Source organism: Acromyrmex echinatior, chromosome 2, assembly GCF_024713525.1.
Source record: "Acromyrmex echinatior isolate Ae372 chromosome 2, ASM2471352v2, whole genome shotgun sequence".
NCBI classification, from domain to species: Eukaryota; Metazoa; Arthropoda; class Insecta; order Hymenoptera; family Formicidae; genus Acromyrmex; species Acromyrmex echinatior.
In genome coordinates, this window is record NC_141853.1 from 6,786,435 (window position 1) to 6,802,725 (window position 16,291).

General features: G+C 34.2%; 1 protein-coding gene across 5 annotated transcripts in view; it reads left to right on the top strand.

The window, feature by feature from the left end:
- tei (irregular chiasm C-roughest protein teiresias) overlaps positions 1-16,291 on the top strand; it is a 358,357-nt gene that overhangs the window by 208,554 nt on the left and 133,512 nt on the right. For 4 of the 5 annotated variants that reach the window (XM_011069763.2, XM_087416826.1, XM_011069761.2 and 1 more), the window contains exons 4-5: positions 2,481-2,820; positions 3,291-3,526. In XM_011069763.2, coding sequence (XP_011068065.2) covers positions 2,481-2,820; positions 3,291-3,526 — 576 coding nt within the window. The remainder of the gene's footprint in view (positions 1-2,480; positions 2,821-3,290; positions 3,527-16,291) is intronic. The other variant, XM_011069762.2, reaches the window with a different exon arrangement.

A 16,291-nucleotide genomic window follows, 5' to 3' on the forward strand; every position in this document is an offset into this window, starting at 1 on the left:
TGATAGATAATTTTGAAATAAACTTATTATAAAGTAAACTATACTGTTAAATTCACAATATCAAATTATATTTAAGATATTTTTAATCATTGGTATCACCATTGCTTCTATCTATAGTTCTATCTATAGTATATTAATTTGATTAAAACAATGGAGTTTAACTCAAGAAAATGATTAAATTTGCTTCAGTTTATTATTTACTAAACGCATACGTTAATATGGACGATGCTTATTTTGAAACTAACCACAAAAAGTAATTGATTTATATTTTAACACACATAGAAGTTAAATATAACAAAATATTATTTTACTGAAGGAATTGGATTACCATTTTGCAATTAAGATTCATAATAAATATAATTTAACATTCATGAAATATATTATATTTATTATGATAATAAATCAACGACTGTTTAATCGCAAAAATAAAATATGCTACAAACGCATTCTTTTGTTGTAAAGTTTCGTCTCTTCGTAGCTCTGAAGAACTTCAATTTAATAGTTCTTGAGAAATACGAAGAACTTTAGTTGTCAGCTCGTCTTCTGCGGAGTCTGCAGCTTCGTGAGGACTTTACACGGCTAGTAAAAGTAGAATTGGAGTCCTGTTACTTGCGTAGAGTATTTATTTCTTCTTGATACTAATACTCTTCTAGTAACTTGCATATTTGCACACTTGCATTGCATACTAATTAAATAGAGTTCTAAAATTAAGCAAGAGACCTATCAAAAATAAAATTATTTTACTATCTAGAATATCTCTTTCACAAATAATAAAAAGAAATTAATTAAAGCTGTCATCAATCTCACATGATTGCATTCTTTTAGAACAAGGCTTTTTAACCAGCATACTGTGGCCTGCCACAAAAGGTCATTTCAAAGAAGATGAAAAAGAAGTGAAAAAATTTAGAAATAAATAAAAAATCGAGTAATTCGAAGTAAAAAATATTTTCAAAATTGTGAAAATTATCTAAATTATATTCCATTTCATCTCATTTTGATCTTATTTTAATCTTTATGTTTATTTCTGAATGTGTTTATTTCTGAATGTGTTGGCGATATTTGTTAAACGACAGGCTGACAACAAGCACTCAAGCATGTACACCTAATATTGCATTTCGACAAATTTAATTCATTCTTTAGTAAAAAAGATTGAAAAATGCTGATTTAGAATATTACATACATTAATATATATGTATTTTTATTTTCTGTTCCTATTATTTTCAACTTTATTTTTGCAAATTACTTTATATGTACATATTTAAAACTACTTTATATGTACATATTTATTTTTAGAAAAATTAAATTTTTTCCATGATATTATAAAGATACTTGTTAACAAAGAACGAAAGAACAGAAGCTCGTCTAAAGAAGTATAAAGGCTAACGTTGCAGTTGTAACAAAAGTTCAAAAGAATGGAGTATGTGCTTTAGCCGTTAGGCAAGAGAGAACGTTAATGAAAGAGCCACCGTAGAATTGCCTCATGGCACGCAAACAAGTTGAGCTGTCGGTCACCCTCAACTATACTGGCTTGCTACAGAGGGATTGCGGGACTCGCGGCTGCAGGATGAGAAGGCGAGTCCCGGGAAGAGAGCTCTTAGTTGCGTTAGGTTAGGTTAGGTAGTTGCAGCTATTTGCGGCTCATCGGAACCATAATTAGTTTTCTCCGTGAAGTCTTGGTCGACCAAGCTTGATAGGCAAGCAGTTTTAGGTGAGGGTGACCGAGCGTGCGGAACGACGCCTCCTCGCCGGATGGAAAGTGTCTTTCGCAACGTTCTTGTCGCGGCTTTATCGAATTCCAGAGCCGCGCTAACTCGATCAAGCCTCAGTCTCTTCAGAATATTTACTTTCCGGGGGGGTGTGAAAGCGTGATAAAGGCGGACAACTAATCCCGTTTATTGTTTTACCGTAACGGGCGGCTGGAAAATTTATCCGCCCTTTGAATTTGGGCGGATGCAACGTGTCCCCTCTTTCCAGGTTTGCTCAAGAGTTTAATAATACAATCCGTTTATTAAAATGCATATCTGCACTTTTCGTGTCAGGATTAAGTTTTAGAGAACATTCATATTGCAAAAAGAACGTAAACTCTATGATCGAGGGTTTTATGTATTATAATTGCATTAACTATTTAATTATATATAACTCGACATACAAGTACATTATATCCTAATTAATCTCCCTGTCCGTTCAGTTAATCAATCGCGGCCGGGCGTAAAATAGTTACAACAGTACGTGGTAAATACCGATAATAGTTGAACTCGTGGTCGAAGCGTGGTTTCTTGTCGAGAGGTCACGCGACGGTTTATCCAGGAATACATAAAACCGGGACGCGCTGTCAATGTCAATAATAACAAAAGCGCGATAAGGCGACACGCTGTAAAAGGAGCGAGAAAAAAACTGACGAAAAATGAAATCACAGTAACTTTCTTTAATGGTGGCCACGTCAGAGAGGCTGATGCCATTATACCTCGTCGTTGTTACAGGTTCCGTGAACGAGGCTGGTGTTTTTGCGCTACGAGGCAGGCAAGAGGGTAGCCGGCGTTCCAGGCGAACTACCACCAGCACGACGAGCACAACGACGACGTCCGGCTCGACATTGATACCTCTACCTGACGAAGTAGTGCAACCCGCGGCCCTTTTGGCCCCCGAAGAGGAGTCATGGTCTACCAGTTCTTCCACCACAACCAACATTGCTCTATCTTCAGATATGGCCGACACGTCATCCAATCCGCCATTGGAACTTGTAGTGAAGCCTCATAGTAAAGTCATCTTACCCTGCGAACTGGAAGGAAATTACTCGAGATTATTACTGCCGGGAGCAAGGTAACACGCGTGTTCGAATTAAATCAATCTGTCGTGATCATGTTCGTTAAAACTCACTTCGAAGAGTTAAAATTGAAGTATATCTCAAATATTTTAAATGAAATTTGTCTAAGTGAAAAAAATATCATGTTCAAACTTCAAATAAATCGCATAACATAATACGCAATCGTAATCTCTATCTTTTTTTTTGTAATATTTAAAGTAAGCTTTTATGTCTTTTCATCGCGTGTATGTCTATATAATAATATCCTCTCATCATATTAATGCATATTAATATCCGGTTTCACTTTATAATAACGGTAACTTTTGCCTTGAATACATTACGGTGAAATTATTCCCTTTACGGAAACAAAGTCGCCCCCTGTGATAGTAATGCGGGGATACGGCTGAAGTGTCTTTGTCGCCTGAAGATCGGGCGTAACGAAGTTTGTTAGGTGAACTAATAATGCGGACGCTGCGCTCCTTGTCAGAAGTTACAGAATACGACCGGCGACGTGGCTACACGAAGGTAGTCCGGTGGATATGATCACGATAGACACGAGAACGGAAATGAGCGGAACCGGGCACCGGTACATCGGCGACTCGACAACCGCAGCACTGCACATAGACAACGTCAGATTAGAGGACGATGGTGTGTGGGGCTGCACGCTGGAGGATGACCGGGGGAAGATTCTCTTCGGCAAACCGGTGAAGCTGGTCGTGCTCGGTAAGTATCTCACGATATGCTCTCCGATGTTCAATTTTTTTAAGATGAATTTTTTATTGAAAAATTAAGTCCATATAGGTCACAACTGCGTTCATTTTTCATTTGGCTGTATTTGCTTAATAAAGGACGGTTTTGTCGGTATATTTAAAAATTTAAGTAGATTTAAATTAAAAAATAATTTTATTGGAGTATTAAAATAATTATGTAGGAACTCAAATTAGTTGTTGAAATGTCAAAACTTTTTGCAGTATTGCGTAAGAGATTCTTACGTAATTATTTTGACAAAATTATCTTCAGATTTGTATCTAGTTAAATTTTTAAATATTTTAGTAAAGTCGTTCTCCTCACGTTTATGTTTTAATATAATCAGTATTATGCGTAAAATTTGATTGTTATGCTTATTGATTACTACTGCGTAAATAATTTGTGAATATATAACTCATGAATTATGAATCGTGTTATATACGAGTGAAGGAAATGTCTCAGGTGATGTAGGCACACATATGTTAAATATTTTATATAGTTTTAAAATCGTCAAAGATTTATACATAAAAACGGTTTGAAACATACGTTTATTTATTTTAATGAGTGATTCTCGACATTGATATATTGATTTATAATTTGTGCGCTCGATATTATTCGAATATTTTTAACGATTGCATCAATTGATTACGTCAAAATAAATGTATATAAATCAAAATAATATTCCCTTTTTTATATAAAGAATTTTTATCTGAGTTTTAGAAAAAAATGGCGAATTTTTTGGATATAACGCATTTTTATGTGCGCTCTGAAAAAGTGAGACGTATGTGAATTTTTCCGAAAACGTGATGCTATCTTGCATAAAGCCTTTCAATTTCGCGTGAATGATTAAATTCTCGCAAAATTCCGACTGACGAAGTTTTTTTTAGGAACGTGCCGGATACATTTAGGAGCAATAACATATGAGAGAAAAATTTTTCCGGGACGTATAATTGAGAAGGTAAAGTTTTAGCGTTCCCAACATTGTTCACTTTTACATTTCACATAATCCTTTTTTAAAAACCATTGTCATATTCAAATAATCAAAGACATTTATTATTCAATTCTAAAAATGTTAGAATTATTTTGTCATTTTTGTAAAAGGATAAAAAAAATAGGAATTTTCATTATTCGATAAAACGTTAATTTCAAGGCAATTTTCTAAAATAGAAATAAATTGTAAATATCCAATTTTTCTAAAAAATATTTCTTTCCTTTTAATATTATATTTATACTTTGTTGTGATTTTTTTCAACAATATTTGCTTCATCTATCTTATAACTTAGTTTTGATTAAAACTTGATTAAAAATTTTTACACAAGGTGGATATTGCGCGACTTGCTGCGATAAGAAACTTCTTGGCATTTCTTACTTTTGTTACACCCAAATTTAAGCAAGTGGGTATCGTACTGGGTAAAAGTGTTGCCGTCCTTAAGAATTTTCAGCAAGTGGGTCGGATCTCCGGAAATCGGGGGAAGAGACGTTTCAAGCTGCCTGAGCCACTGGTAATGGCAGAATTTATGCATATTAATTCGCGCCACTTGGACCCAGCGGTCGCATCGCTACGACATGAATATGCATTTGCCCTAAAAGTTTGCCCTAAAGCATTTTATCTTCCATTATTTTTTTCTTTTTCCTTTTCGCTAGATGGACGCGTCATTCGTTCTACCGGCTGCACTTCTACCTCTCTGCGACGAGGTGTATACAAGTTTACGCGAAACAATCGCGCCACCAGTTGACGCGCGCGTGACGCTCTTCGAAAGCTCACGGTCCCCGACTGAATAAAGCTTGCTTCGTGGTTTTGCTCTTCGCTCTCTGCTCCATTTTTAATATCCAACCGCTAAACAGAACGAGGAGCATAGCGAGCTTTTATCTCCCGTGGCGCGGTACGTTCACTCGGGGCGTGACGCGTGTGTAGTTGTACACTCTCGTCGCATACATTTTTGTGCCTCCTTCTCTATGCACCATCTGATTATTCCTGGTTTACAGCGATGTTTATTTTTCGGTTCCTGCACGAGTATTTTGCACTGACAACGGCAACCAGCGGTATACTCACAACTCTGCTTAACACGGCACTTTTTAACGTTAACATAGATGTAGGATATTATTTATACTATATATGGAAAGATTTTTGTGATTTTAATATGATCTTTTTATGAAATATTTTCAAACTGTCTAAATAGACGAAAAAGGATTTTTTGACATTAATTTCTTGCGATTCATAAAAATAAATTTGTATGAGAATGATGACGTTGAGAGAGAAGCAGAAGTCTTTAGAAGAAATACAATACTTGATATTAATTACACAATTAGAAATGTTATCTTATTTGTTAGTATCTGAGAAGTTTAATTCATATATGTATAACTGGCTTATAAATAAACGCTCATGTGATATCGGAAAATTGATTCAGACTGCTGCAGAATAAATTCTGGAAACGTGACCAATTACTTTCTTTCGCTTCCCGATACTTCGACTTATTTCGCGTATCTCAATGAACTGCATTCGACTTCATAAATCTCTAGATTTATATCTTCCGTATTGTGCCTTTCGCAAACCGGTCGAGTAAATATGAAAGAAGAGCGCTAAAAGTTGCCTGCCGCATGAAATATGGCACCGAAATCCGCGCAGCGCACGATAAGACGTTGAGCACACTTAACGTCTACCCTGGCGAAGTCGAGAAAAACAAATCAACCGCGAGTGTTCCAACCCGGAAGCGCGCGTCCAGCACGCCAATGCGGCCAAAGTAAGCTTTCATTGAAATGCAATGGCTTGTATTTCTTTCATACTTTGTTTTGTACATTATACCTTGCCATACACATTGTTCTGTGAATCGCAAAATCAAGATGAAAGATGTACGAAAGATCGCGATTGTGCAGTTACATTAACAATCGAATAACGCAACAAACGTTAGATTTCATGCGATAAAAATGTTTCAATTATTTAATTAAAATTGTATATATATCACTGTCAGTTTGCATTCGTGGAGGATTAATAATATAATTATAATTTACTTATTTTGAAAAAAAAAAACAAACAGAAATAAATGGATAAATAAAAGTATATAAACAAAAAAGTTAAATAATGAATAATTAACGACATATTAATTAATAATGAACAATGTATTAATTTTGTTTATTAATTATGCATATTAATTATATTTATTTCATTCTAACAACATCGGGATTGTTGTGTCGGATATTGTTTCGGCTTTTAGGAGCTCTATCGATTATCAGAAAATTTGAGTCAATTTACGATAAATTTAATGGTGGTCACAATGTCGGACCGATGTGACACCTTTTGACAATAATTCCATAATATACGTGGTATACGTTGATGATTATCATGTTTCTCCGGCTATCAAACTTAGCTTTAGTTATGTAACGCATACCGCATGTTGCTATATAATAGCTGTAACATAAAGCTGTATGAAAATGAGAAAATGTATAAACTCAATTTGTAATATAGAAATTTTAATTGAGTCCCGATATTTTGGTGCACACGATATTCAATTATGAATACTTTGTTTGTATCAGTTTAAACGGCACATTTCTTTGGGATTAATATTGTCAAATGCATATTGACAGAGTCATTATAATTTTGCAATTTATTACTGCTAATTTAAAATGCAGAGCATCAGATCGACGAAGTTCGTTAATCAAAATGCATGACGATAAAAGGGATTACGGCGTACTAACAAATATGAAATGCAGATAAACAGCAATAATTGGTAAATATGATGTTAACAGAAATAAGTTATAAAAGATTATTTAATAGAATTATAGAGGATTAAATAGAAAACTGAGTTAATAAATTTTCTTTATTATGCTTGTTAAAAGAGAATTATATGAATACAAATGTTTAAACGCATTGTTTTTGATAGTATCTCGCAAGTGTGTAATCTCAATACTATTGCATGTCTTCTATGTCGAAAACTGGATCAATTTAGAAAGTGAAACAAGTTTTTATTTATAGATAACTTTATAACGCATCATGCTCTCGAAATTATCATTTCCACTTTTCATCAATCATTGGAATTTCAGTTTTATTCCTCAGGCAAATAATAAGGGAGGAAGTACAGGAGTAACGTCCGTCTGCGGCTGATAGGGACAGATTTGCCTAGCGTTACCTGGGTGCTTGACGTCGAATCCGCGAGTGAGAAAAAGTTGAGAATAATGCACGTTTTATGCGGTTGCCAGGTTCCCCGTATTTTATTCGACAAATAGACAGGGATGTTAAGGCGGTTCATCCTTAACCCGCGCATTGGGCACAGACTATGGCTTCCTCAAGATTCATCTTGAAACTATCCACACACATACTTGCGCAATCTCTCATGCGCCTCTTCAAAGCGCCTTTTATATTTTCTCTCATTGCGTTTTTTTTTTTCATATTAAATCGAGATTCGAATTACGAATGTAACGAACGTTTCTTTCGCTTCCTGTATTATTTTCTACTTCAATACTAGTTATTATTCGTATCGTTCGTATCTTATTCCTTCCGATCTCTCGTTAACTTCCTTTGTATGCGATTCTTATTCTCTTCTCTATTTTTTTAAATGTTGCATATATACATACATACATACATTCGTACATACGTACATGTACACACACATATATATATATAAAATTTATATTTATATTTCTGAAAATAGATAAGTTATACATACAAAAGTTTTTACATATAACACATATATTATGTATATGTGTGTATATATATATTTTTTTTGCGTAAAAACCTTTTGTTTATGTATTTATCTACTTTGATATCAAAGTTGAATTTGCCCGCACACCAAGATAATAAATATAGATTTTTCTACATCTTCCACTTTCTATTTTCTTCGTTGCTTCCTTCGTATTTTTCCTTTTTTTCTCTTAAAGGAAATCCAATTTGCTGCCATCCTTTCCTGTTTGCGCGTGTTGTGGAAAGATCTGACATCCACATTTAGCAGCTTACCGGCACTTGCAATCGTTATCACTCGATCTTTTCGATTTTTCATTTAATCCTCCATCGTTTCTCCCTACCTTCGTAGCTTCGCGCCGCTTTTTTATCCCTTTCTTTCAAGTTGTCTTTTTTTTCTCTTTTTACCTTTTATCTTTCGTTTTTTCTGCGAGCTACCACTCTATAAAGCTGACAAGATCGGTATAAGGTACAGAGAAATCTTGTTGTCTGGCGCGAACAGAGGGCATTCCACTGTCTGACCAATATCGAACTACTCCCCTTTTGGCTGACTATACGCGTGTCTCTCTACTGCTGCCGGCCAATGGCGGAACTCCATCGGTGTACATATAGAGCTACGTCAACGAAATTCGTGGCATTCCGCTCTCTCGTATCGTCTTTCGATTGCGCTCGACGTCGCGGCGCTTTTTGATTCATGTACATATCGATACCGTTGCTGCCTCGAGCATGTTCGACCTCGAAGCGATTCGAGGAAATTGAGATCCTTGTCACAATGTTTTACGATTCTTTCTTAAAAAAATTATGTCCTTAAATGTCGATGAAACGGTAAAGTTTATTTGAAATTTTTGCTGTTCTATATGCGTATACAACATATACAAAATTTATATCATTGTACTATTAGAAAAATTACTTTATAAACTTATGCATGTAATTTTATTTATTTAATTTATTATCAATATTATGTTACTTATTATATAAAAATTGCTACATTTTAACTTATTTTATTTAAAGGAAGTATTACTATTTTAATGTCTCGATTAAAAAAATGCATAAATACAAAAACCATCGGGGACGACTTGAATATTTTAGTTAAATTTATTTTTATGCTTCCGTGACAATTAATTATTCGTTTTCACGAGGACAATTATCACATTCATTATTTTCTCGCGCGTGATAGTGTTCGAAAGTCGAAAGTGCACAGTTGACTCATTCATATCTCTTTTTTTCCTATTTTTGTCATGCATTTTGTTGCCATGCGGCGAAAGGAAGAGTTTACCAAAGGGACCGGCGTTGCTCATTGTTTCTATCGTTGTCATCGCTCAAAAGAGCGGAAATGTTGCACTGTCTGAGTACAAATCCGCGTGTCGTGAATAGGACGGAGAACATTTATACGAGGCGCTCATGATGGTACAGGAGTTATAATATAATAGCAAGTCGTGAGCGTGAAACATGCCGACTGCGTGCAGCTTCGCGTATAAGTTTCGAATGTGGGAAGGATTGTCTCTTTCCAACTGAAAAAAAAAATGTATCGATGCAGTGATTGCACGCTTTGTACGTACGTCGTACGTATATACGAGAACGTGGTCTTTTTGTCACTCGACAATTGGTCGCGAACGTACACGTTGACGCGATTTATTCGTGACTTTGTCAGCAGGCTGGAACGATTAATTAATTTTCGGTAATTTAAATGTAATTGTCGGACGTGAAGGTACTCAAAGCTGTTAAATAAAATCAGTAATGCGCTGTAGCGCGCGCATGAAAATAATTGAGTTTACTGATGCTACGTGCTGTTAAAGTACTCTCATTAAGTTCATCATCACTGTTTGTGATTTATTACATGTTATTTATGATTGATTAGAAGTAATCAACGGCAATGCATTCGGAAAATGCGTCAGTCGGAAGTTGTTTTATGATTCTGTTGTGCTTCCACTTCACGTGTGATGAAGTGGAATCGCAACAGATATGTCGCCCTGATTGTTACGTGTCTAATTGTTGCTATCTCAACGGATTTTGACATTATTCTGTGATATGTGAAGTAAATAAACAATATATTTTTTATGTTATTATATCAGTAATTTATTTGTTCTCATAAATGCAATTTGTTTATTAATATGTAATTATTCGTGATTATACTGTAATTTTATACGTAAATAACTTTTTTATTCTATATATATTTTCTTTGCATGTATAGTATAACATTCACATGTGTGTGTGTGTGTGTGTGTGTGTGTGTGTGTGTGTGTGTGTGTGCGCGTGCATGTGTGTGTAATTTGTAATTAATAATTTTATAATTAATCGTATAAGATTTGTAATTATGTTCGTCATAAGGCTGCTATTATATAAAGTTAAGCTGCGTAATACATTGCAAATGCAGTAAATATTTTAATAATAGCCCAGAATTGCCCCATTTATGTTTCAAGTTCATGATTTAATAAAGTGAATTTAGCGGCTTGCAAGGATTTGCAAAATTTGATGCAAATGCTATTCGCGAATAATTCGCTATGTCGAGTTACGTACTCTCGTAATTCTCCATACAGGCTCAACGCCTTTACACTCAAGTGCAACGTTAATATGCTCTCTCGTATGTGGAAGTCCATGGAGTCAGTGCACGATATGCGACTCGTACGCACACTTAGACAATCATTGTTCCAGACCAATAGTACAAGGGGACAGTGGGACTGGGCTTTAACGCAGGTGGAGTAAATTAGCGCATCAAAGCCCAGCGCCATACTACTACACTGCCCAGTGATTATTGACGCGAGCCGAGTATTGGCCACTAACTACCCATTGAGTAGCTGAAGGTTGCCTCGTAATTAATGGAACAGTCAATGGGAGCATCCCCGAGCTGTCGTCGCATCATGATGTAGCATTCATATTGCTTTCTGACGTATTTCCAACAAACGCTAGTTTTTGCTTCGTCCGCAATGATACGTTGTTTCGAAAGAGTGGTGGCCCAATTACGAAAATTTTATTAAAATCGCTATAGCTCACGTTATCTGCAACTCGTTGAATTTTATAATTAATAAAATTCTGCTGCAGCGTTATTTCAATTACAACGTTATAGTTATTACATTTTATTAAAAATATGTGTGTAAATAATAATTAATGAAATGGCATTTTTTCTTCTGATTTTTTAGCAGCATGATATGCGACAAACGAATCTTTTTATTGACTTTGACAATAAGATTTACGAGGCTTTGAAGCTCTATATGTAAATGTACTGTTGTCCATTTATCTCGTGCTAGTGTTCTTGCGAATAGCAGATTGATCGGTGTAAATTGCATACGCATTATGTACCAGGTAATTGCCCATTTATCTTGAAAGACTGGTTTACAATCGCGTCGCGATACCTGTATATAGGTAGATAATGTAGCTGAAGACCAGCACTGTGTGTCTTGTGATTTATGTGGTGCAAAAGAGCAGCCGTGTTAATCGTGTAATTAAGTTGGTCACTGATTTGGCACTCTAGCTCTCTCATGACATTTCGAATTTTCGACAACGTTCCAAAGTTTGAATTTCAAATGTAATTAATGCCGAATTAAATACTATGCTAATCTCTCCGTACGTTTTATATGTAAAACTGGTCCATCGCGTAATGCGGGATTTCAATATTTTATTACGCAATATCGGCTTCTTTCACGCATTAGCTTCGACAGAATTAAAATAGAAATTAATTATTAACGTCCACGAACAGGATACAATTGTATTATAATCTCCTTTTAATGCGAAAAATTTAATATCGTTACACTTTAAAAATTGTCACATTTTTTTCTTTCTATATATTTTTGTTTATTACTATATTCTTTTGATTTATTAATTTTTTATTATTATGTCAGACTATTTCAAGTATGTACAATTATAAGTATCGAATACAATCATATTGACGATCAGACTGTAAAGTACAACATACACATAGATGAGAATCAAAGAAAGCTATCTTAAAAGCTGCCTTTTCGCTTTTCTTCTCCTTTTTTGTTCTTTTTACTCTGCGCTCTCTCTCTCTCTCTCTCTCTCTCTCTCTCTCTCTCTCTCTCTCTCTCTCTCTCACTCACACCATCTCATCGAACATATTCGAGTGTGTGCGTAACGTAGATGTGTCGGGTAGTCCGTATTGAAGTGGAGTGGCAAGTCAATAACCCCGAGCTTCCGAGCGGCGGTGCACTCGAAGGGCTGTCAGTCGAACCGAAAGCTCTCCTGGCTTTACGACGTTATCGTCCGTGTGCATTTAGCGTCGGTCAGCGATATGCGACGGCCACTGTTTCCGGTGTTAAAGAAAGTGCACTTTGGCCCGTGCTACGCGCTAGTTGCCACGAGCACGACGCGATTAACGATCTGCAATGAAAAGCGCTTCTGTCGCGGAAACGCTTGTTGAGCAAGCGCTTTTTCTACTAGCGCACGGTTAGATCTTTGTATTAAATCGTATTATTTTTTTTATATTGTTGTATCCGTTGATTTGTTATCATTTAATATGTAAGTAACAATTTAATCGTTTATCATTTTTGCAATTCAACTTTAATTGTGGTTTAATAAGTCTTGAACTTTTTTAAACTTTATTTTACGATTTTTTTTTTAGCACACATTGTAATATTTTGATAATATTACAATTATTAAGTTTTCTCTTTAATTTTGATAATATTTATTGCTTTAAGCTTCAATGTGAAGTGATATACCAAACACATTATTAAAAAGTAACAGGAATAAAAAAAGTGTATTTAAAAAAAAATTATGGACCCGAGTTTACCCTATTTAGTTTATTATCGCTTATATAGCTTTATGTTAAAAGTGTTTGCACATTCTTATGCAGTTAGTAGAAATGTTTGTGAGTTCAAAATAATCTTGTTTCTTCTCGATTAGATTATACTAAAATCCGATATACGGCTAAAGTTCGATACAATCGTTACACTTAATATTTCGTGACGCTGTAAGTCTGCCGAAGTCGATAACAAGATTTATCAAGACGTAAGATAATGCTTCTTGATCTTTTGAGCCCGGTTTACTGCACCTTCTTGGAAATAAATGGGTTATACTGGCTTCGTTGACTCGCTTCATCCGGCAACTTAATTAATCGCTTGCGCACTATGCGTCCGCTCTCATGGTGATACTGGGAATGGGTATGCACCGCAATACACATGCCATTGTTCTGTTTTCTGGCCTGCTAGGAACGCGATAATTAGTTGGCTAGGACTGGTCGTTCGGCTGCTTGTTCAGTTGCCGCGCAAACAGCTGCGGAACAATCTCTGGTGTTCGATAGGATTTAATGATGAAGCAAGACCGCAATCCCATTCGTGATCTCTCGGCCGCGCATATTTGTTTCACGATGTGTGATGGTAACGCGGCCAAGTTAATCTACGTTCTCTCGCATTCTTCTTTTTTCATGAATCGAATGATAAGTCTTTAGTTGTTTGAATTTAATAAAGTCTGAAATTTTCATAAAGTTTAGTTATAAATAAGCATAATAATCAAGTAGACATATTATAAAAGATTTTTAAGAATGATATTTAAACTTAATTCGAAATGGGTTACATTTATTGTTTTTTTCTTTTTTACTTTTACAATCAGTCTACACCATTAATTCTTTGATTTAAATTAGATAAAATGAACATTATGATCATTTTTTCATCGCATGAAATTCTTTTTTTTATTTTTACTTTAAAAAAAATTTCTTTATCGATGTTTAGAGACTTCGATAAAAAGAGAATTAAAGTAAAAATAACTCAAATTATTGTACTCAAATTTTTATAGAATTTCTTGTATAATTTCCATAACGACAGGCAATATTATTTGAAACATTATTCATTCTCGGCATACTTATTTTGAAGAGAACAAAAAGTATATATTTTTTTGTACATTCTTGTGTTTGAGATATAGTAAATACCTTTCGCTCGAGGATTGAAGGAAAAAGAAGCGTCATTAAATTATATCTGCGCTGTTTCCTAGCGTTTAATTTTAAGAAGCAAGAAAATCCCGACGCTTTTGTGATATTCCGTGCTTATACGATTCATTCCTATGTGTGAGCTTTACACTTTATAAGTTGATAGCAGAGCTCAGTGATGATGTCGGTTTTATACAACAGATTCAATATAAATGTTTGCCAGTACTTTTTTTTGCGTATTTAATTTTATGAGGTTATTTGAGAACGTAGTTTTATCTAAAATTCAGGATTTCTCACATTAAATATATATATTATATATTATTATATTTCTAAATATTATTATATGTATTAGGTGTTGGAATTAATTCGTAGCGTTTTTAATGAAAGAATGTTATTTATTTCACATGAGCATTAAAAAATACATTAATGAAAGTACTTCCCATCACTTGTAAAACGCTACGAATTAATTCCAATACCTAATAATATTCTTAGTTTTAAACTCCAAATTAATTGTGTATACTACTAGATTGTTAATAAATTAAACTTTTGGTTTTAATATACAAAAACGATTTTTACATATAAATTTATTTACAGATAACGATAATTATTTCTAAAAAATGAACTCACATTATGATCAATAATCGTTCGCCATTAGTCTGTTAACTGTCTTAAATTTCGTCTTGATATTATTTAGGTTCTTTAGATGCGAAGAACTCACGACGGCCTCAATTTGTTCAACAATTTCGAATCGTCCTCGCAAGAAATGTTTTATTGAGCGAACCAAGTTGTAGACAAACAGTACAAGATCAAGATTGTATGTCGGGTAGGATGGAATGTAATTTCGATGCCGTCTAGACGTTTAGAATGATACCGAGACCAAATCCAGCAGTTTGCAGATGGCAAATGCTTACTGAACTTTATTTGGAGTCTTTATTTTGAGAAATAATTGTCATTCAGATATAATATTTTTGAGGCTTCCACGAGTACTTTCTATATAAAGATTATGCGTTTCGCGGATTTTCTCTATCATTCAGGTAATTTTAATATGTTTCTTATAATGATATTATTTGTAACATTGTGTTTGTCGCGTTACTTGCACTTTTTGCACTCAAAAATATATCTTATTTTAAGTGCACAAATTTTTGTAGATTTTAGGCAGCAATGTGAATAGATAGATGTTATATTATTATAACTATTCATTGCTTTTATTCACTTTCGTATTAATATTATCAATCTAAGAGATGACACATATATGAGTAACGCTCTTTACAGCTTTTTCCTCCGTAGAATCGGAACTTTTGTGAAGCTTAAAAAGGATGCCTATATAGATGAGAGCGTATTGAAAAGTCGAGAAACCAATTCGAACGACATAGATCCAAAGCTACCTCTGGTATTGAGTATCTATTCAATCGGTCTCCACGGATCTGATTTCCGTTTATTACCACGTTGCTCGAGCAGTATCACATCTTCAGTTAAGCGAAAAATCGAAGCGGATATAAAAGTAAAAACAATTTCACGGCTGTATTTCATCTTGAAAATTTAATAGACATATATATATATATATATATATATATACACACACACACATGTATTAATATATTAATTCGTAATATTGCAAATAAATTGGTTTTTTACATATTGCTAGTTTGTCGTTCTTTCTCTCAATCGTACTTTTTATAATTTTTATATATATACTGTATATATTGAGCTTCTCTATATTTTCTTAAAATATACGCCCTATAATTCTTTGATTAATAATATATATATACTAATTTATATATTACTTTACTGCGTATTATTTATTTTCTAATTAAATTTAATAATACATAAGTAAAATAACGTAGTATATGTACGCAGACAAATATTGTTCTTTATACAAAAATATGAATAAGGAATTATGAATATCGTAATAATTTGGAAAAAACATTGATTAGACAATACGTTGATTAGACAATACATTGCAGCTTCAGAAATATGTCTTTCACGCGGGAATTTTCACGAATAGACAACAAAACTGATGCATTGTGCACTAGTGGAGAGGAGCGGAATTCCATTGACATATTTCCGTTGCAGGAATTTGACGTAACACTTTCAATAATTTGCGTGTGTGTGAGTGAGTGAAATACAAAATGAACGTGACGCTGATTTTAATTCAAGAAATTGACAAAAATCGCGCATCGCTGTTTAATTATTATGA